General features: G+C 35.1%; 1 protein-coding gene across 1 annotated transcript in view; it reads left to right on the top strand.

The window, feature by feature from the left end:
• The window catches only part of LOC150095511 (cytochrome P450 3A8-like), a 63,542-nt gene that overhangs the window by 11,933 nt on the left and 27,045 nt on the right, over nt 1-24,564 (top strand). The window contains exons 2-8 of the mRNA XM_090410360.1: nt 1,278-1,374; nt 5,341-5,393; nt 8,629-8,725; nt 11,828-11,944; nt 15,252-15,340; nt 22,577-22,722; nt 23,446-23,561. Coding sequence (XP_090266486.1) covers nt 1,278-1,374; nt 5,341-5,393; nt 8,629-8,725; nt 11,828-11,944; nt 15,252-15,340; nt 22,577-22,722; nt 23,446-23,561 — 715 coding nt within the window. The remainder of the gene's footprint in view (nt 1-1,277; nt 1,375-5,340; nt 5,394-8,628; nt 8,726-11,827; nt 11,945-15,251; nt 15,341-22,576; nt 22,723-23,445; nt 23,562-24,564) is intronic.

The following is a 24,564-nucleotide window of genomic DNA, read 5'->3' as shown; positions in this document are numbered from 1 at the left end:
TCAGCACTATACCAATCGATTATTCTAAATATATGTAAAATGAAGTAAAATTTTGATTTGTTCAAAATATTATAACTTGAATCTTGGATTTTCATATTATTAGTCATTTCATACTTCAGAGTGCTATATGAATTATTTACCACACAAATTTTTTTCTTAGAGAATTTACATTGAAATCTAAGAGAACAAGTGTTATTCCGTTTTTTTTTTCGTCCCATTTGAAAAATTTTAAGGGGAAAATTGTGCAGAACAAATTATGTCTTCAATGCATAGAATAAACAACTCTGTGTCAGCGGAGTGTAATAATGAAGAATTAAGAACGAAACTAATTTCATCTTTTTATGATTGCCTGCATTCGGTGCCTCACTTCTTCTCCTCCTCCTCTTCTTCGTGCTCCTTGATATAAACGCATTGCATATCATTCAACTGAATTTCTACCAACATTTTATATCAATTGGTCTTTATGCTGCGGAGGCCCCCTGAAAATCACAACTCAAAGAAAGCTCCTGTAAATTTCATTGTATATTTCAGTGGAATAAAATGAAGCAGGGAAGTTTCGTGTTCTTTTTCCTCTGCCGTTGGAAACCACCGTAAGCTCAGTTAGTCTAAAAGATATTTTGGTTCTAAACACGGGATTCAAAACCAGGTTTTGAATCCCGACTAGGACGAAGACATTTCATGAAGGTGTCTTCATCTGAAAGTAAACCAGTCTCATCTGGAGCCGACAGTCTTTTCTTTCGGAAACTATTTCTTTTTCTTTTTTTTTATTGTGCAAAACAGCAAAATTGCCAGAAAAACCGACTTTCCAGAAATTTGCAAAAATAAGACACTGCTCATAACTGCTTCGACCGTAATTCCAAACAGCCAGCAACCGCAGTGGCTGTGACACCTGTATAATTTACATCACTTAACCCATGTCTACATTTTAATCCTCTATGATTTTACCTACGTCGTCTCTAAAAATAATTGATATCTCACAAAAACAAAATCTTATATACAAAAGAGTAAGCCAACTATGAGATAGCAGGAAACCTGCAATTTAGGAACAGTTCCGTGGTTGACGTAAAACTTTTACTTGTTCAGAGTGTTAAATTTAGAATAACATTCGAACAATATCATAACAGTAGAAACATTATACCTCTAGATAAAAATAACAAAAGTAAATTTAAAATTTTCCTTCTTCCGCATAAAATTCGAGGAAAAAATGGTCAAATGCTATATAATTTGAATTATATTTGATTTATCTCCTAAGATCTCATGTTTCTCTTTCATTTCAGTTATCTTACCAAGACCCATAACTACTGGCAGTCAAGAGGTGTTCCATGTTTGAAACCTTATCCAATAGTTGGGACATTTCTTGGAATATTTGGAAAGGTAAAATGTGTGAAGTTTTCACGAAAAGTCCTCACGGTTTAAGATTAAAATTGATCTTTATATTGATTTAAAAAAATAATAATTAAGTTGATAAACTGATAAATATTTTGATTGCATATATTGCAAATGATAATAGTGATATTCATGCGGAAAAACAGCAAATGAATGAGATACGAGATTTGCAGTTGAAATTATGAAGAACCCAGAGATTTTCACCTGCTGTTTATGCCTCCCATTATACGAATATGTAGAAGTTTTACGGCAGGGGGAACAGGAGGGACACGTTAGTGAGAGATGACTGGAATCTAAACTTTAAAAATATTGTTTCTGTCATATTAATAAATTCAATTAACATTAATTCCTAGAGAATATTAAGTGGGTCATTAGGATTTAATTGTGATTTCACCAAATGTTCAAAATAGATATCTCAGGTGAATCACGTGCTGAATAATTTTCAGTATTCAGACTTCGAAATAAAGTGAAGTAATTGCCTTTTACAAGTAATTAAGCGGGAAAACGTTGGCGATAATTTTTTTGCATTGATTGAACAGTTTATCCGTTTTGAATGAGGAAATGAATAGCTATTAATATAGCAATGGAGAGGTAAGTCGAATTCCATAACTTAAATATTTGAGACGCAGTTTGAAATCGAAACATCATTACGATTTTCAAAGATAAAGACAGAGCTAAATGGACAATTACAATTAGACGTTGAGTTTGAAGTATTTTAAAAATATATGAGGGTGGTCTGAAACTTTTTCGGATTAACAATGAAAAAACGAACTTATAATTTCAAAATTATTTTTAGTTTTCAACATAATCTCCCTTAAGGTTAATACATTTATTCCAGCGATGCTCCAGCGCTATTATCCCATCCCTGGAGTGGTTCTCACTAAGATCTACAAAATACCCCTCTACAGCTGCAATCACCTCTTGATTCGAAGAAAAACGCTGACCAGAGAGGAAGATATTTAGTTTTGTGAAGAGATGGACGTCAGAGAGAACCAAATCTGGGGAATATGGTGGATGTTCCATAAATTCATAGTGCAGATCCCTTAATTTTCCCATTACCAAAACACATTTGTGGGTAAGTGCATTGTCGTAATAAAGATGATTTTTATCTTCTGCAAAGTGGGTCTTTTCTCGAGAATTTTTTTTTCTAGTCTGGTTAAAAGATCGGAAAAATATTCCCCAGTTATTGTTTTACTGTTTAACCTTTTCAAGATAATTAATAAACAAAATGCCTTTAGCATCCCAAATCACCGATGCCAGGACTTTGTCTTCTTTGGCGCTGAAAAACCTGCTTCGGTCCACTGTACTGTTCTGACTGCTGTCTGTATTCTGGTGTGTAATGGTGAATCCAAGTCTCATCCACAGTAATAAATTGAAGCACAAAATCAGTTTTTTTCTTGTTAAAACGCTACAAGCACTGTTCAGAGATTTTCAACCAAGTGCGATTTTGATCTGCTGTGAGCAAGCGTGGCACCCATCTTACCAAATTTTTTCTTTTGCAATTCTTCATGCAAAATGTATCCTACACGTTCTTTTGAAATGCCTGTAGTCTCAGAAATTTCACGCACTTTGACTCGCAGGTCATCTAGTACCATATCGTGCACTTGATCATTTCAATGATTTCTGGTGTTGTAATATTTTTTGAACTTCCTTCTCGTGGATTATCTTCATGGCTGGTACGGCCACGTTTAAACTCGTAGCCCATTTCTTAATTGTCGAAAACGAAGGAGAGAAGCGCCGATAAACTTTTATGAACTTCGAATGAATTTCTTTCGGAGTTAAACCTTCTTTTACGAAGAATTTTATAACCGAACGATACTCAATTTTATCCATTTCAAGAGATACAGACAACACTTTGGCTTCCGACAGCTGTATAAAACAACTACTCGATCGAATGATTTGCAATTTCTCATCAATGCTTATGACTGATATGCCATCTTAGAAAAAAAAAATTGCCGATAGTGTTACCATTTATGGTTGAGGCCGAGAACTTTTCAGACCAGCCACGTAGAAGATATTGACCTCTTTGACGTGAGAGACTAATATAAATATTATTTAAGTCAACATGAATAAAATCTCGTAATATCTTCATTAATATTATTAGTGAAGTGAATTGATATTAAATTTGATATTATGCTATCAAGTAGTTATCATGATATCGTATAGAGTTGATATCATATAATCTCTGTAGACAGCAATGAAATTATATGATATCAAAACTATACGATATCATGATAACTACTTGATAGCATAATATCAAATTTAATATCAATTCACTTCACTAATAATATTAATGAAAATATTACACGATTTTATTCATGTTGACTTAGGGGTATACGACAACTGATTGAGTCGCTTATTCAACTTTCTAGCATTAAATAGCATTACTTTTGAAAGATAAATAATCATTAACAAAGACCTGCTAGGCCTTCGCATCAAAAGCTCCATCTGGTATTGGTGATCATAAATAATAAATGTGCGTCTTCTATAAAGTAGATCTTTTAGCCATATTTCATTGAGTGAAGACTACGATATCAACTTGAGTGCTGTCAATCCTATCGTATTTCACACAGAAACCCCGCACGGCACCTGCCCTTTCATAATCTTTCATAATCTAATATCCTATCTCTGCAGACAGTTCGACTCTCTTCTTGGACTGACTTGCACTTCCAATATTTGCTGCTGATGGAGTACATCAAATTCACACCCTCCTCCCTCCGAAAAACTAACAACCCCTTTCTTTTACAGATACTACTTCTCATAAGTACAACCTCTAATACTATGTAAACCCAAATCCATCCTGATTTGAATATTTCTAATCAAATTTCGGGTGCACGTATTCCTGCAATCCTCCAAAATTCTTGATGCCATCAAAAGAAAGAAATCCGAATAGCTGATGATTCCCTCTCTCTCTCTCTCTCTCTCTCTCTATGTTTTTCTGTCTGTCTGTCTAAGAACCCACTTTAGATACTATTCAACAGTCGTCTATATCTGTCGTATGCTTCTTCGCTTTCCTTTCAGCCTGTAACAACAAGAAAAACATTTTAATTCTCTTTCATGCCTTCTAACTCTGCCTTCTGGAACATCTTTCCCACAGAGTTTATAAAACAAATTTCATTTGTTCTAAAATCTCTTCTTTCGCCACACCCGTCCATGACTCTGTTCTGCTAAATCTTTCGCACCCTCCTGTGTGTGTGTGTGTTCGGGGGGAGGATTGGTGACGTGCTGTGAGTATGAATGCTACCCAAAGAAGATTGTTTTGATATCATATTGTCATTGTAATTATCATTACAATGATATCATATTGATATCATTGTAAACGTAGAATGCATTCGTATTTGGATAGGCTAAGATTTAGTTAATGCGGAATTCCTATCCTAATGACCAAACATGGAACTTTTCGAGCCACCTAAGACCTCCCTATGAAGGTTATGATCTCACACATGAAATCATTTATCATCTTGTTCACAACAGAATCGATGTCTTATAGGTTCTATACATTTGATGAACACAACTAAAAAATGCTTCCTTATTTTTTTCTCTTCAGTTATTTGTTTTTAACCTTATGATCTCGTTTTGTTGCAACTTTATATTCTTCTTTAAAAATTGAAAATCTTTTGCTGAATCACAAAAATCATCAGAGTTGAGAGGATGACAGCAGTATCTCTCATTCTTATAGACCTATACGGTTGTTGTTTAAATTTATTAATTACGTTTGAAAATTCTAAACTTTTTTTCCTGCCTACACGAGAATTACTAGACTGATGACAATAACACTTGATTCTATCTGATTTAATTGTAATTCTACCTATAATGAAATAATTTCATATTTTATTTATTATTATCAGTATAATCAAAACCATTGTTCATTAAATGTTCTGTTATTTTAATAATCGTGATGCACTAATTATAATATGAGATATTTTTCCTTATTTTAATTTATTATTTTTGTAGGAATTTCATACTAAACAACTGGAATTGTATCGAAAATACGGAAAGATGTTTGGGTAAGCATATAATGTGGTTGTTATAGTCTTCTTTCAGGCTTCTCCACTTGTCAGCAATTTCCTGTACCCAAATTCCACTCCGCACGACTCAAATTATCATCCAGGAAGCCACTTTTCTAAATCGCTCTGTCAATGATCCTTTTCCCCGTAGCTCTTAGTCTTCTTCTTTTCCTCCTTCGATGGGGGGACCAGATCATAATTTTCGATGAGAATCGTTTTTTTCTCATTCTCGGTACGTGTCCATGTGTTTCAATCCACCGTACGGGTGGCGCTCATTCTTCGTCTGAAGTAATCCATTTCCACACATTCTGCTCCTCTCCTAACTAAATGCAAATTTAGTTATGCTAAACTAAATTTAATTCAACTAAATGCTAAACTAAAATGTCGAAGTTTATAATTCACATAACCGCTGAGCTTCATCACTGGAGGGTTTTATACCTCCTATTAAAAGAAAGATCTGCAATACAAAAAAGTCATCTTTTGAGGAGGATTCATGATTTATGGTTACCCCCGGGAGTTTTAAGTCTAAAACTCCCGGGTGTAACCTGGATTACAACCAATTGAGAGTTGAGTTGCAAAGTCATAGGTTTTGGATTTGTGCAAAAGTAGTCAAGAATTCTCTCTCTCTCTCTCTCTCTCTCTGCTTTAAGGATTCTTGAGATATGCTCAAATCTAATCAAGAATTCTTCCTCTCTTTCAAGTACGTTGAGATGTTTGCAAATCAAGTTCAATAAAGATTCGTCTAAATTTGTAAAAATTTAGACTGCTTGCACTGTAAACATAAAAACAAAGATAATGCCATCAGTGTTTCATCATTAACTTGATTCTCCCGGAAGCTCGGTTTTTTTTATTCCTTCGAACAGGCAAGTCGGCTCCTGAAGACTCATCTACAAAAATAATAATACCAACTCTTTGAGGTATGCAACAGAGGAGTGGCAAGCGGGCTGCATTACATTGTCTAAATCCCCTAATTGCGGGACAATATATATATATATATTCCTTTGTATATATATATATATATAAGATGTATTGTACTTCAGGATTTTTTGAGCAACCACAACACAGAATGTCGACTGTAGAAGTCTCACTATATTAGAACAAGAGCAATTTCACACTTGACGTTAGATATATTTATTCATTCGTTTATGATGTTTCCTTGTAGTCTGGAATTTCTCGCACCGCTAATGATTCAGTTATTATTATTATTATTAGTAGTAGTAGTAGTATTGACGTGTGGTGATACCCCGCCGTAATATCCACACAGGCATTCGTCATTGTGTTCTGTGAAACTAATATGTTACTATCGGTTATAATATTTTTTTTCAGTTACGCGCTGAGTTCTGCTGTCCTGTGTACTTGGTCGCGGTACGAAAAATCAATTTTCAGAGGAGACAATCTAAGTCATCCGCTTAGATCTGTTAACTCGCCTTTAGACGAAAGGCCATATTAAAGTAATAAGGTACTTTAATATGGCCCCGTCCTCAGTCGAATCGAACTCAGGTTATTTCAACTAAAGGGCTTCCTCTATAGCGACTGAGTTTTCAGTTCATGAAGCAAAGCGATGAGGGCTCAAATATAAGTAATTTATTCCCTTTTGAAGTCTCATTTCTTGTGAAAGTATTCAATAGGACATTTGTATGAATTACTGAAACGGAACAAATCACTTACTGAAAATATTTCGTTTCTCTAAGATGCTCTCTTAATATGTGTCTGCTGTGTTGGGCTTAAGTAGAATGAAAAACAGAATAGTTAAGTATGCTTATTTTTCTGAATAAGAATTGGTAAATTTGATGCTTTGGTCTGCAGGGTTTCATCCTAAGTGTGCTTCTCAAGACAAATTTTGTGGGGTGGTTATAGGGCAGGACATTTCATGCTATGAATGAGAAATAAATGGAAAAGAGTTTTATGATTACTTCCAAAATATTCAACATATCCTAGTGTCCTTTTTTATTAACCTAGCAGACAAGAGATCTCGATACTTGCAACACGACAAAGATGTGTGTGCGCGAGAGATCAAAAATAAAAATAAAATAAATAAATAACCAAATCTGTTGTTGTGTTTCTTGAAGAGTTGCAGGCTGTATGAGGAAGAGTGGAAGGGGGATAACCTTTTCAATGTAGTATGAAATGAAGGAAAGAGATGAAAGTTGTTCGATGAGTTCGGAATTGACTAACAGCTGCTCGTGTAAATGATTAGAGGAAAGACGAAGAATAGAGTCTGTCAGTTCAATAGAACCCGTAGATACCTATAGAAAGACAATTAAGATATAGTGCTTCTGCGGGAAAGCGATTGAATGAAAGGAGCATCTATCAACCGAGTGGATCTCTTTTGAATACAATATAACACTCTGCAGGGTGATTTTGGTGCAGTACCCCCCCCCCCTCCCAGATGTGAGAGAGATAACTCGCTATACATTCTAAACTGGAGTAAGTGTCTGTAACAGAGAATTCGTGTAGTTTCTGCTGGCAGTTTACTGCCTTTAGGAAAATTATAAAGCCTTTCATTTGTCTACAGATAGTAGTGTAATGCTGGTTGTCACGACGACGATTATTTTTTTTTCTGTTTCATATTCCTTTCGTGATCTTGTTTTGTAAAAATATGTTCCTCTTCATCATACCTAAAAAACTATTATGTTGATAATCAAGTTGTTTGCTACTTAGCAAAATGCCTATAATACCTAATTACATAATAATCATGAGAAAATAGTTTTGAATGAGAGAGAGAGAGAGAGAGAGAGAGAGAGAGAGAAAGAGAGAGAGAGAGAGAGAGAGAGAGAGAGAGAGAGAGAGAGAGAGAGAGAGAGAGACAGAAGAAAGGCATTTTCGAAGTATCAGCTTGGAACTTCGTTTTAAGATACTAATTAACACGACACGTTTCTTAGCGCTGTTTGAATTTGAATTGAGAAACAAGTAAATAAAACAAAATAAAATAAAAAAGAATATATGACTGTTCATCAAATAATTTTCCAGTGGAAGGGAAAGATCACACTTTCTTGAGAGACGTAAGGATACGATGAAAGATAGCAGATGATTAAGGGACTTCTGTGGCGTAAAAAATGAGGGATGATCCGATTTCTTTAAATTCGTTTTCTGAGTTTAACTGCATCAATAATTTATTTGGTTTCCAGATTTAAGTGATATCACCACGACAGTCAAATGTGTATTGTTTTATAGAATATTTAAGGTTTCTAAAGTTTTATGTGAGGCAGAAAAGTTCTTAAATTTTGTTTTACAGGATATACGAAGGTAGAAGTCCGGGTCTCATTCTTGCCGAACCTGAGCTCATTAAAGATATCTTAATTAAGGATTTTAATTTCTTCATAAACAGAAGGGTAAGTTAAAAGGAATAACTTTTGTAATCGGTCTTAAACCACGAGTTTTAATCGAGATGGAAATGAATGACAAACGCTCAATTTTCTCTCATGTTTATAAAGTATATATTTTTTTCCAACGTTAATTAAAGCAATGCATGAGTTATACCGATAGCAGGAATAAAATGAATAAAAGAATGTAACACTGGGATAAAATTAACGAAAGTGGGCCACATGGGTACGCTTTCTAACTATAGAATTCCATTTTCAGCACGTCTTCCACTCCGAAATTCTTAAATTCCTACTAGCACACCTTTTTTTTAGGAATTTTACATTTTTATAGCAACAGAAACAAGAAACGATGTTGAAATTCTAATTATTTATTTACTGTTCGATACATTTGAAAATTCAAGTTTTGCATTTCGATTCCTTAATGCTGAATAGCGGAATTGAAGATAGAGCACAGATAATACGTCATTTGTCGTGTGTCATTTCTTAACGCGCTTCCAAAAAAAAAAAAACGTCTAGCACATTCTGTGTCTATTCTTTCTCTAAGCATGATCTAGAATACTCACATTATTATTATTATTATTATTATTATTATTATTATTATTATTATTATTATTAATATAATTATTATTGACCCTCAGGTCTGATATCGATGAAGAGATTCTTCATCGATATATAAAATATAAAATATAAAATATAAAAGTCGAATTAAATAGAGAAACAAATCGTTATTGGAATAATCACTTACCTTTCATTATTTCAATTTATTAGGTTTCTTTATCATTCTGTATAGTTATTACTTCTGTAATTATAATTTTACATAGTGACCTTACAAATGAAATATTCTCTGATTGCGTTTACATATTGCAATTTTTATTTATTTATTTTTATTTTTTTTTAGTTTTCTTGTTATTTGACCAAGAGAATAACTTTCTCTTGATTAGCGAACAGATTTCTCGTTTAGCAACAGTTCACCTTCTGCTTGGCCATTCGGGTTAAACATTGAGGTTAAATCCGCACCTCATTACAATAAATCACAATGCAGTGCAACCAACGAATCATAGAACACATCGAGTCCGTTCTCGTCATAATTAAAATTAAGCTACTAGAAACAGCATCAATGAAGTAAACTAAATAGAGTTAATAACACAAGCAAAAAAATTAAATGTCGAACAGAAACTATTTTTTTAATCACAGAAACCCCAAGCTATCCATTGTGAAAAAAAAAGTATGAATAAAAGAGTAAAATTTCAGAAATTTTATTTCGGAAAATAAAGTACCAGTTCATCGTAGCGAACAAGTTAATCGGAACGCTCACATTTTAAAGAAAAAAAATGCAAATTTCTTCAGAAAATAAGTACAGATATTAAACTCCTAATTTACCTAATAATTTATATGTGCTCTTATATTAATAACAAGTTCATTAATTCGCTTAGGAATGGACTTTACCAACGTGGAACATCGTTTTCTTATTTCAGCATATCGACACCGTACTTTTATAATGGATTGTATTAAGTTATTATTTGTATCACAGTTTAACTTTCCAACTCTCTTTTTCACTATGGCCCACAAATGTTCTAGTGGGTTAGAGGAGAGTTACCTGGCCGCCGAATCTTTGTCTTTCTAGAACCGTGGGACCACTCTTTTCTCCAATATTTTTATGTATTCGTCACTTTTCATCATCCCGTCAACAGGCACAAGTGATCCTGTACCGTCATGTATGAAACAATCCCAAAACATCTTTTTAGCTAGGTGTTTAGAAGCTTGTTGAAGATGGGCGAGAAAAGTCTCTCAGCCGCTGATTTGTGCACGTAGGGTACTCGCTCTCTTTGGACATAGAAATTGTTCTCATCTGAGAATATACCCTTCTTCCACTTCTCAACATTCCAATCTTTGCATACTTTTCCCCACTGGAGCATCTCTTTATGAATAGCCATCGTCAGCAGTTGTTTCTTTTTTGGTCTGCGACTAGTCTTCGCTGCTTCCAACAATCCTCGACGGACTGCATTATCAGAAACATTAATCACACTAGCTTCTAAGCTTATTTAAATCTACAGCAGACAATCTTGGATTCAATTTGCTTTTCCAAACTGGTAACAATCTTGAGTAAGTGTAGTTTTCATTCTTCGCGCACATTTTCCTTTTCTGTTAGAAGAAAAGTTACCTGTCCCCCCCCCCCCCCTATCCCTCTTTAAAATCGCATCAACAGTACTCAAACCTACACCACACTCATTACATATTTGTTTTTGAGTCATGAATGTGTGGTGAGAAAGCACACATCCATGACTTTTTGGGAAAAAATGTGAACTTTTTCTTAGATGTATCCATTTTATAGCTACACAAAATGAATAAAACACTCACAATGTCAACTTGTTTACGCTATTGAAAACGCACACACACTAGCAATAAACATTGTAGAGACAGTCGATACACGCAGCACTGAACCAAAATAGTGAACTAAAACCAAAACCGAAAATAATAAACCGAAATCAAAATCAAAATATTTGTGAACTGAAACAAAAACTTGACAGAAATTTGACTTGTTCGGATACATTTGTTCGCTATTGTACATGAAAACGTATCTTTTGTAGATTGGGTGAATAAAGCATTTTTATTTTATGTTTATTCAAACGACACCCCTGTGAAGTCATCTTGTGCAGCTACAAAAGTGTTTTACCATCACCTCTTCGAAAGAGCTCTTCATTTGAAAATAATAATAATCTTCAAGCAGTAATTTGTCTTTGTATCACCGAAATAGCACGTGACCAGCAAGCGACTTGCAACCGATAGCGATGTGCAGTACGCTGTCAGTTCCAAGTTCTATTTTACTCTTTGTTCTATTGTTTAGTTTATTATTTGTTTATCTGATAATCTTTCGTAGGTAGGATTCATATTAAAAGATGCCTAATAGAATTAAAAGTCTTAAAGTCATCAGAATAAAGTCCTTGACAAAAAAAGGTGCTTATGAAGCTGCTTACTACGTTATTACTTTATCAAACGCATGATTACTGATTTATTTGCTTTTATAATCAGAATAAAATATATGTAAGTATAAGTTATCAGTTGTAAAATAATTCATTAGTTACTTTAATAATAATTGCTAATATATTTCAGAATGGTTCATTTGGGCATTCAATATTAGAGAAAATGGTGTTCGTGCAAGAAGGAGAAGAATGGAAAAGAATACGAAGTGTCATGAGCCCAGCATTTAGCACAGGCAAGATGAAGAAGGTATTTAATGTTGTATATTCAGAATTTCTAAAGATCATTATTGTTTTTTTGTAAATAATTTATCATTAAAATATCAACCAAACTGTCACAAAAATAGTCGGCTGGGAATAGGAGCACAGTGGAAACTTAAAATACTAAGATTACCAAGGGAAGATAAATCTCATTATTGTGTGTAAATAAAAACTCGGACATCACTTCAGAATAAAGGTTGGTTCATGTTGAACACTTTCATTATTAAATTCCCCGCATTTAGTCACCAATTAGCAATGTTAGTCACCAATTAGCAATGAAATATAAAGAAAATTTTTCCACTGAAATTGAAGATCACGATAGTCTGTATCCACTTCTCAAATCTAGTACTGAATACTTTCTTCGCAAGTTCGTATTGCAGTGTGTAAGTGCTTGTTTCGAAACCGGAGTGCTGTGATTTTTTAAAAGTAATAGGCCTACAAATTTAAAATTTAATATAAATAAGAGACAAGGGACTTTGTTTAATTTTGGTGTTAAGAAATCTCGTATTGGAGGTGTTTGTGACGCAACAAATAGTCATTCATCCACCTCAAGCCTACAGAGCGATCGACAGAATGCAAGAGGGAAAAACTACCAGAACACAGGAGAAAAAGTCTGCATTCACTCGTAAGTACTTATATTATAAATTTTTGGTGATCAGATTGGGATATATCGATAAAAATCAGCACAAATTAATTTAATGATGTTTGCCTGAGGAAACTACAATATGCTACAAGAGATTTCATTACTCCAGTGATTGATGACTAATTTAAATGTAAGTTTATATTTTTCAACATGCCACTATACATTAGTTTACTAATACTCTTTATGATTATCTCATAATTAATTATTAATACTTTTGTTGGTTTAATGTATGAACTTTAAACAAATTGGAAAGGTATTTACGAGTAAATTTGCTGGGACCGGCCCCTCGTCTTGTAAAAAAGTAATTTACCAGGCCGCGGTCTCGCAAAGGTTGAGAACCACGACCTACCCACAATAGCCTAAAACAAGGAAAAGCTCCAAAAGAGCGGAAAACAGCGACAATCATAACAATTCAGTTTTAAAGCCTAACTAGGACTTTTCATGACCAACCCGGACGTTTCAAGAGCAACCAGGAAGTTATAGATCAATTTCACTGACTTCAGTTCCAGGAAAATTGAACGAAAAAAATGACACTCCAACGTTTGAATTACTATCTAAGCAAAGTCATTTTTACATTTTCAAGGAACTTTAGAAGAAATCACTCAATAACTGATCAACTTTTCTTCTCAAACTAATCAATTCAAGATAACTTCCAGATCAAACCTACCAATTCCACCACTGCAGCTTTTATAGATTTTAGTAATGCCTTTGACAAGGTGTGAAAGCAGAAACCCTTTTCCAAACTTTGTCATATTGAAATATCAGGAAATGTTCTAAACTGGATTTATGACTTTCTAAGAAATAGAACAATTCGAATTAGAATAAATAATACCTTTAGCAAGAAAGTAAAAATAGGGACTCCCTCAAGGCAGAATTTTGAGCCCACTCTTTTTTTCCCATCTACTTAAAGGACTTAGACAAAAATATAAATAAAGAAACAAAGGTAACTATGTTTGCTGATGATTTGGTCCTATTCTCAGCTCATAACAACTTAGAAACAGTAGCAGGTCACTTAAACAAAACCATAGAAAGTTTATCTACATACTGTCAAAACTAAAAAACCAAATTAACCCTAGTAATTCAGAAATTTTCGTATTTACCATTAATAACCACCTCAGAAAGTGGAGACCAAAGATTAAGCTAAACAGTCAACTAATTATCTTTAACGAAAACCCCAAATACCTTGGAGTTACTCTAGATCCATCATTAAGCTTCACTAAACATATCAACAATGTTGCAGTCAGAACAAACAAAGCCTAAATATCATCAAAAGTATCTCTCGTAGAGAGTGGGAAGGTGATGCTAAAACCTTAAAAGTCACATACAGCTCTATAATCAGACCCATAATGGATGCAAACATCACAAACCAGTCTATAAAAATTCAGAGAAATGCAGCTAGAATCATATGTGGAGTAAGGAATACAACTCGTGAAGAAACACCAGAATTCGAATCCAACCGTGTTACTTTGAAAACTAGTAAATAGAAGTAAGTAAATTTGTGGTGGCTAAAATCTCACCAAATTTGTAGAAAAAAAAAAAGAGCCGACTATGCATATCATAGAACAAATGAACTTTTTAAAAGGTGACAAACAACAAACAGAATAAAGAAAAACATCGACAATGCCTAAAATCATGGGAAAAAATTTCCCTTGGATTGTCCAAATAAAATAGCCAAACACCCAGCATTTCCTACAGATCAAAACAGGAAAAATGTAGTTATTAATTTTGAATGGGGAAACATGAAAAAAAGCCTAGAAAACAATGAAATCTTGAGATCATTAGCTCTTTCAAAAATAATGAAATATAGTCAACAAAGCTCTACACAGATAACTCTAAAAATCCAAATGGCAATTCTGGAAGTGGTATACTCATCTATATCTCTCAAAATATAGAACTAAAAACACCAACAGTACGTACAGGATGTAACTCAGACCATGCAGCAAACATTTGGATAAACAAAACCCAAAGGAATTCATCTTTTCACAGACTCCTTAGCAGTCCTTTAAGAAGAAATACTTAGAGACTAATCAAAAACATAAAAAACTACATAAGGATTCCGAAATATAATATCTCAATGGATTCCATCCCATGTGGGATTAAACAGAAATGAAACTGTACTCGCGCGAACACACACACACACACACACACACACACACACACACACACACACACACACACACACACACACACACACACACACACACACACACACACACACACACACACACACACACACACACACACACACACACACACACACAGTGTGATTGAACCTTTAGCCAATTGTTTCTTCATCGTGTTATGATCGTGTTATTTATTCACTCGACATTTCATATCAGGAAATGAATAATGGAGATCTCATACATTAGAATGCACACCCGATAGACAATAGGGTTCATTATTGTTCGGGATTGGGGGTTTAGATTCAGATTAGCAATCTCTGAATGGTAGGTATATACAGATAATATCTATAGCAGTTTGTGTTTAAGAATATTTGTAATATAGTGATTACATCACTTACATACGTTACGTCTTTTGTAATACTACCGATTTTATTTTTCTAGTTTAAATATTGTTATCAGAAAGCATACCAAGGAATTTAGTTACATATGTTGGTAAAATTTTTACTTAAATAATTATTTTTATCAATTAGATAGCAGGGCTAATCAACGAAAGTGCTAACATCTTAACACAGAATTTCTTGGAAGCTGCTAAGAAAGAAAACACAGTCGATTGTAAGAAGTAAGTAAAAGTACGATATCCCCTATATTATTTTTGTCTATGTTATGAATACACATTATTTACCAGAATATAGTTTATGTTCTGAAACATTTTATGTTAATAAAATTGATCTTCTTCTACGCGTTATTCCCGCTTCCCATGCAGGGGATGCGTGTTACTTTAGATGCGACCTCTTGTTAGTACTACTCCCAACCGACCCGTCGCCTGGTCTGCCGCTGGGGGGGGGGGGATATATTTTTGACTGTAGAGGCGTATGTTCATATGGCCGGTTTGCCTGTTTGCGGGATGAAAAACGCCAGATAAACTGGCGGAAAAAACCCTACTGACCGCGCCCAAGACCGGCTAACTTGGCTATGCCTGAGGAAGATCCTCAAATTCCTCACGTCTACAACGGGAATCGAACCTGGGACACTCCTTCCCCAGGCATATGGTTACGAAGCGCAAAGCCACTAGGCTAACCGCGCGGTCATGTTAATAAAATTAATAATCCATTTAAAAATGTTCCAGTATTCAAAATACTTATATGGAATTTAAGATATAAAAGCGAAGAAATGCATGACAAATGAATGTAGTTATACAGAATACAAACAGTAATAGGTTGCCATAAGCCATACGCATAATCCGAGCATTCCAGATTAACTGGACAAGACCTTATAAACCCAAGTGGGAGTCAGGTCGCATACATATATTCATACATACATACACTGAGAAAGTGCGGCAAAGGGACATTTGTGTATGTCTTAGCTATATCATTGGAGTATCTTAATTCTAATTTCTGACTTATACAGCGATTTGGGATTGTGCGAAGAAATTAGAAACTGAAGAACTTACCTTCATAACTGCGGTTTCCATGGAAGAATAGTTGGATACGAGCAAAACTTCATACCAAACGATCTCAGGTTTGTTCGCTGTAGAGGTACAGTAATCATACTTGAATATTTGAACTGATGTTTGTGAATAAACACAAAACAATTGGAAAGGTGTCGGTAGAGGAATGACAGGGGAGGTGTATTTAACAGAATATATTACAGCACTTGTGAAGTGCTGTAGGAACACTGAGTCTTGAATGGCCAGAAGGCTTACATTTCTGTTCCATTCTTTGTTGCTTATCCTGTGACTATTGTATGAACATGGTTCGGTTGAACTGCTATGATGAAAATGTTTGAGGAAATGGGCGTGAAAAAAATTAGACTTCCAAGCATACGCCATAATCAGAATCAGAATGGAGCAATTTGGAAACAGAATCTTGATTAAGCAGGAGATCAACGCTTTAATTTTATCCTAGGAAATGAGAACCATTTGGGCATAGAACTCCGGAAGATTTCTGTTTCTAACATTTAGCAGAAATTTTTAGAGGAGAAACTACTTGTACACTAAAAGCGGAAGATCCGCTTAATGAGGCTTGTAAAGGACTCAGGAAATCGCAATAATTATGACACAAGAATCATTTGAATATATCCACTGTTATGAACTAGTGCCATGTAGGCAGCATAAACGAAGTGCAGAATACAAATAGAATATGAGTGGCCAAATCGTTTTTCTTTTTTTCATAATAATTGACATAAACTATGTACTTTCTTTTCGTTAGACCTGCAATATTTTTTTTTCTTGATTAGCTTCCAATTATATTTAGTGTTTCTAAATTTTGATTTTTTTTTCGTTAGAATACCTTTCATTGAGAATTTAATGAGCTCTGCGTGTTGGACTAATTTAGCAGGTGGATTATATACCATGCCTTCTACCTAAATAAAGAAAACGCCTATAATCGCCGTTTAGTAGAAAAGGTTCGAAATGCAAAAATAGTTTCTTTCCATAGTCAGGCCGTTTAGTAGGTCATACCACTCTGCCAGAGATTTAGTTCTGGTCAAAACGCCAACCAGCAGATCGAGTTTTCAGGAATTCTGAATATTTGATAGTAAGCTATTCTAAGCTCCAGAGTAACTAGCTCCCCTTAATAGGTTGTTCACGAAAAATAGTTATCTATGTTTAACACGAGCGCTAATTCTAATAACCATTAGTGATACTCTTATCATTCTAAACTTCGCTCTTTGATATTTCGTCACGTCCAAATGGTACGATAACGAATTATATTCCTCCTTTTCTTCCTTGAATTGATGTTTTAGATAAAAAGGATTTAATTCGTCATACATACCCAGATTGCAAGTTAAGTCTTTCTCTGACGTTTTTGTCTAAACAACGGACACTTTCAGCCTAACTGAATTATTTTTAAGAATTGTTAGGTATTGTTATCGATACCTGATACATTAATTAACAGTAAAAAAAGTTTAGTTTTACATTTTCATGTCATCCTTTATTTGAATGACATTTAAAATTTCGGTCGCACTTTAAAATAAGCTAATCAGTGAAAATTTCTTATGTCACTGATGAAACTTGTGTTCGTGTGTTATAAAATTACTGTTTTACATATAATGAATAAATATTTTCAAGAACAAACTCTCTTTCAAAAATAAATAAATAAATAAATACTCTGTGATAAATATCAAGTACAAATTATGACTCGTGATTTTTTACTACCTAAAATTACTTTTATTACCTAATTTTAATCCTCACCTTCTAGAAATACAACTCATTAATATATATCTTGCTGAAAGAACGAGAATAGGCTGGTAATTTGGGGTATAGCTGAACAAATTGTATTCTGCGTTATCACAAATCAAAATACAATGATGGCAAAATTATGCAGACTTCAGCATCTCTTCGTTAAACAAGTTCCGATGTTTTGCCAGGACGAAAATCAGATCCCCCACTCACTGAACATACTGCAACTCAGCGACCTCAGAATTCAACATAGGCACTATAAACATAAGAAACATCGACAGAAAAGAAGTGGAACTGACAGAAAATTCAGAGGAGCACCACGTCGATATGATTAGTATTAATAAAACAAAGAAGACAAATTCATGTGAGATTCTTCTAAATAGCAAATACAAGATGTAGTATTCAGGCAACAATGATGGGATATAGGGAGAGAAGTGATATTCTTCAACACCTGTGAAAATAATCCTGTTGAATGGCAGGCATTATCAACAAACATCATGTGGGCAAACATCAAAATAGGGAATTAGACTATGACAGTTATTTGTGTTTATGGTTTTAGAAATTTTTGTATTCATTCGAGACGGCTGCAGTTAAAGAAGAAAGAAAACACGGAATCGTATTACAGATCTAAACCGCAGAGTAGCAAATAATTAGCAGACATACAGAAATGTGTTGGGAACATTTGAAAATAATGCAGCGCTATTTAAAATGGTATCTACAAAGAGAAGCGCCATCGACAGAACCATCAAGTAGAAATGCAATCTCTTATGCTCTGCCGGTGCTATTAGTATCTCGGATCCACGGTACTGGGTCTAACTCCTATTGCGTCTGTAATCATCTTGAATAATTTTTTGTTCAAGACACAGACTATCATTAATATTATGGTCATCCAACATAAAGACGTCTAGAAATTCACATGGAAAGAGGATGCAAGAAATAAGAAACGGCACTGACTATATTAGTATTACTATTACTGGCTCAGGACAAAAAGTAAACAAAGTATTTTAAAGCGAAAGTAATCTCATTTAGTTTTGAGCAATGTAAAAGTGAATATCATATTCAAAAGAAACATATGTAAGACTGAGAGACTTTTAGAGGTGATCTGTGGATGTACAGGGTGTTCGGGATAAATTTGACATATTTATAATTAATTATATTTTTCCGTAAGTTACATGTATTAACACACACTTCTCTTCATTTAAAAGTTTGGACCCTTCTTCATTCATATACAAGATGTCAGAAAGGATGGATAGCTGGAACCCACCTGAATCATGGAAGAGAATAACTTGTATCATGATGATTCGTGCCCGCCATAAAAATAAGGATATTACGACTGCTGCCCAATGCTCCCTGAATACAGTAAAAACAATCAGGCATGAACTAGAGACTTGCAATGGTGACTACGAGGATGTAGCAAGAAGAAAGATCCCTAGCAGACGATCTGATTGCGTTCGTACAGCAGAATTCCTCGCAAATCTGCAGGAACAGGTGTTGAAGAACCCTGGCATTGGAATTCGGGCTTTGTTCGTGGAGTTGCTAACTGTAGTCAAGCCCTGGATAACAAGGGTAGCCAATGGTAGGCCGTATGTATGGCAGCAGGATTCGGCCCCTTGCCACACCTCTGGGAAAAGTCAAAAATGGTTGTCTGAAAATTTCTACGACTTCACCAGTCCAAATGTTTGGCCTCCAAACTCCCCAGACCTTAACCCCATGGATTATTTTGTATGGGGCGCAGTTGAAAAAGACACCAATCGCACTTCCAGTAATACAAAAGCCCAGTTAATGGATAAAATTAAAACAGTTTTTGCGGCCCTTCCCAGGGAGACTGTAGCATCAGCTTGTTCGAGGTTCCGAAGCAGAATTGAAGCTGTGATCGATGCTAATGGTGGTTATTTTGAGTAAATCTTGTTGATAGTATTGTCATTAACTCTGCCTGTAATGTTTTTTTGTCAATTCATTAAATTTAATAGATACAAAGAAGATTTTCTTTTTCCTTACGAAACTGTCAAATTTATCCCGAACACCCTGTATATATATAAATATCATTGGAGAAAAAATGGAGTTTAAAAACAGTAATGAAATCTTGGAATCCTGGTTCCGTAGCAGATTCTTGAAACTTATTTATTACACTCACGAACCTTACTAGTCCAAAGCCTTTACAAGAGATCACCTGATTCCGGCACGAGGCATCCTAACGGTCATACACGCAAGCCACCAGTGTGTCCTGCAGATCACGCAGAGACAGAAATTTAGTCTCCATATGACATCCTAATAACGAGAAGTATTTATAACTAGCGGAGCACCAAACCCCACGTGAGTAAAGTGAGGAACTGCCCCGAACTCCTCTTGTGTTAGTTTTACAAGGTATTGGTTCTGCTTGTAGTATTGCACCTTGTTAAGATGACTAGAGGTGAGTGGGCGCCCAGTACCTACTACCTGGGCATCAATTAACCGATACTTCTTTTTCTTTCTTTATTATCAAATTTGGTTTCCTTATGCCTACCTCTGGCCGAAGTGATTTTCTACCATGGTCACCCAACCTTTATTTCTCAAAGGGTTATTTAATATGGAGGCCACGGCGTCATGCCTCCTACACGGATTCCATGTGAGCTAAAACAGCACTGAGAGATGTGAGAAAACGGTTCACTGTAGAGGCAGCCAGCCCTACAGTTAATATCATCTCTAACCCAGTGAGCTGTACGACCCTCGCAGGCAGGGCATTGATTCTAGTCCTAATAAGGTCTATATACTCATATCCTGGTAGTAATCTGGTACCGTCCCTAATCCACGGATGTTGTGAACCTTGTAAGATTCACAAAGAAAAGCGCCATCGACAGAACCATGAAGTAGAAATGCCAATCAATCTCTTACGCTCTGCTGATGCTATTAGTATCTGGGAGCCCTGGTACTAGTTTAACCCCCTATTGCGTATGTAATCATCTTGAATAATAGAACTATGGAAAGCCTCCCTGCAGATGGGCGAAGAGGAAGCTTCAGGCTTTGCTAACCGGATGAAACGCAGTCGTGGAATCAACAGCGGAAAGATGGAATACCATCTTTCCGCTGGTTGATTGGAAGCCCTTCATCCTTCACTCTAGCATGAAAATACGTTACTGGAGTGTCAGGAGGTAGGAAGAGCCAAGATCTGACAGCAGAGCGAACTGCCATATCCATTCGGGATAGTACCGAAACAGTTCTACCGAACACCAAATTGTGGTAATACCTCGGAAACAAATAGCTAGACAGAATAAAGAGGCTCTGATATGGCTTAACATAAGCTTTCCTCAAAGGAGTAAGTCCAGCAACCAAGGCTGAAGAGAAGGAAGGCCTTCCTTTGGGACTGAAGAAGATACCCAAGTATCTCCATTCTTACAGGATGGTCAAGGGAATGCAATGACCTATCGTGCAAGGAAAAACTCAATATTCTCAACCTTAAGCTTCTTGTCACGGCCTGAAAGGACAAGGACTAGAGAGCAGGACTTTTCTACATTAATATTAAAGTCTTTGACATGAAAGAAGTCAACTTCCCAGTCGAGGAGTTCCCAGGTCTACTTTAGTAGAAGCCACGAGAAAAAGGTCGTCGGCAAAGGCCATCGCATTAAAAGAGTGTGCACTAAGGGAGTAACCAATATGGTTAGGAAGAGAGCAAAGAAACTCATCAGTGATGCAAGTAAAGTAAAGAGGGGATAGAGGATCATCCTGGCGAACTTCCCGAATAGCAGGAATAGAGATTACAAGGGATCCTGTAGTGATAATAAGGGAGCTACCAGAGCAAAACTCCAATACATATGAAAGAAAGGGGTCTGGACATCCGGCAATAGATATCGCTCTAAGAATAGCAGGAATGGAGACTCTATCAAAGGTCTTTTGGAGGTCCAGGGACGTCAAGTAGAGAGGCTTAAGGTGGCGCCGGGAATCTAAAAGAAGGGAGGAAAGGACATATATGTTTTCGGCACAGCCATCCGAAGGGATAAAGTCTCTTAGACGGAAGTCATGCTTATTATGTTTTTACAGTCTCTTAACCAAAACTTTATGGAATAAACGGAGATCCACTGAGGAAACTGTAATTGGTCTGTAGTCTGCTGCTCTAGTGGCTGCGTCCTTCATGGAAATAAATATAGTTCTGGAACTGCGAGGATATGGAGGAATTGCTCTGGACGATAAGAGGGTATCAAGTAAAACTTGCAATATCTGCGAAGGCAATTTACGTAGCCTAGGTGCTGGGAATCCATTGACTCCGGAGGCAGATGAACTAGATGGGAGAGCTGCTTTAATTTCTTCTGTAGATAATGGATGAAATATTGAAGATACAAGGATGGACCGAAGCACCTTGGGGTGATGTTGATCCTGAAGATGAGAAGGTGGAATAGAAAACACTGTTACCAAAACGCAACGAAGCCCTAAATATGAATGGGATTAACTAGTGAGGCAGGTAGTGAGCATAAGTTGTCTACTATCATTCTAAGCTAAGTCAAATCCATCCCGCTTCATTTTTGCGCAAAGACACGCAGTTATTTTGCCGTGATCTTGTGATTCAAGTGCCTGACTGATCACATTACTAGTGCGGATATGTAAATTTAGTATTTCAATAAAAATATTTTAAGTATATTTAAAACTTTATTTAATCACCTTCTCTTACTGAAATGTCTTATCTTCTTTGAATCATTTTTTTTTCAGATTATTCGGAGCATTTACAATGGATGTCATATGCAGCAGCCTATTTGGAGTAAAGATCGACTCTCGGAATGACCCTAACAACCCAATCATCGCAAATGCCAGGAAAATGACGAACATAGATATTTCTCTATCTATCGTAATTTTCTGTAAGAATTATGAATTCTTTCTTCGCATTATTAGACAACAGTTTGATTTTCGATAACATGCATATACTATTTTCAGGGCTCCATGTTTATATAATTTGAATTTATGAAAACCGTAACGAATATAGCAAATTTGTTGTATCACTGAGCTTGCTTAGTGTTTCAGAGCCAAGTAAGAAAAAATAGTGTTTGTCTTTAAACTTAAACATTCTGAACTTGATTAGGAGTTACAGACATACATCACGTACTGCATTATTTAAACTGCACAGAATTATTTCTAAGAGCTCTTAGAATTTCTACTTAATAATGCTTTAGATTAAGCACTAGCAAATTTCAGGAGATTTACAGTTTATTTTCCTAGACCCTCTCTACACTTTTGTAAAGTTTGAAGTCTCTGAGAGACCCACTGTCTGATTAAAACTGCTTGTTGAAGCTTTTGGACCTTCCTGTTTTCATACGTAATTGTAACTTAGGCACTACTCCGTCAATCACACTTACGCAAAATAATTATCCTGTTCTCTTATCTGATCAATTCATAAAGGGATTTATAAACAAAGAACAAATCAAAATGATTTCAAATTTTATGACAAAAGGTTGAATTGCTTATGTTAAAAATATTTAAATTTTATTGATTTTTACTGCTGATTTTTTATTGAAATGTCCAGGTTACAAGATGAGTAGTTTTCAATCATGTTGATGAATCACAAAATTTATTTCTTCCATTAGTTATGTTCCCGCCACTTGCAAAGCTACTTGGCATGTCCATCTTTCCACTAGACGTAGTTAATTTCTTTCGAGACGTAGTCTATCAAGTGATCGGTAACAGGAAACAACAAGTTAAGGTAATGGTGGTCATAAATGAATTACGTGCATTGAATTTAAGATTCCTAATTTAAGAAAAATGCTTCGATAAATAATCAAAATCCAACTCTTCTCAATATCATATCCAAACGTTCCATGAAAATAATTTTCTACTAAAATCTTCTAAGTCATAATAACTCTCGATGAACTCCAGAGATGGACTTATTTTAATATCAATTTTATACAATGATTATGTACCTTTTCCACTCTTTCATTTTTAGTGCGTTTTTGGTTATATATTTCTTGGTTACTTGGTCAACTTAGGCTTACATTGTTTTTCTGAAGTCACTCTGAGGTTGAACCTATTTTAGCTTGTAAATTAAAATTCTGCACTAAATAGTTTATATTTAAAATAATAATAATAATAATAAATTATTGACTATGCATATATGTATAATTAATGACTAATTATATATGTATAATTAATGACTAATTATATATGTATAATTAATGACTTCGAGATACTGAGGGAAAAATGATGTGAACAATACGTGACAATGGCAGAAATATGGGTATATTCAAAAAAGTAACAGAAGGATTTATTCTAACAACTGAAGAACAGGCATTACAAACTAATGCAATGAAAGATGAACTTTTGAACATCAGTATTGCAGATTTTGAGATCAGAAAGATGAGACTGTAGAACATCTAATCAGTGCCTGCAGCAAGAGAGCTCAGACTGACTATAAATACCGCGATGATCAAGTGGCCAAAATAATTCATTGGCATGTGTGCAAAAAATATGGCTTTCCTATTTCTAATAACTGGTGGAAGCATAAAATAATAGAGACAGTTTTGGAAAACGAAACAGCAAAAATTCTCTGGGACTTCAGAATACAAATTGATCGGCATTTGGAACAGAATAGCTTGGCATCACAATTATTGAACATTGACCGGTTTGGATTATTGATGTCGCAGTACCCAGTGATAACAACATTAACAACAAACAACTGGAAAAAATTACTAAATATCGAGATCTGACAA

This window comes from Typopeltis vanoorti, chromosome 20 (assembly GCF_054136105.1).
Source record: "Typopeltis vanoorti isolate ZY-2024b chromosome 20, IOZ_Tvanoo_1.0, whole genome shotgun sequence".
Classification (NCBI taxonomy): domain Eukaryota; kingdom Metazoa; phylum Arthropoda; class Arachnida; order Uropygi; family Thelyphonidae; genus Typopeltis; species Typopeltis vanoorti.
Note: the sequence above shows the minus strand (reverse complement) of the source record. Positions and strands in the feature narration are given on the sequence as shown.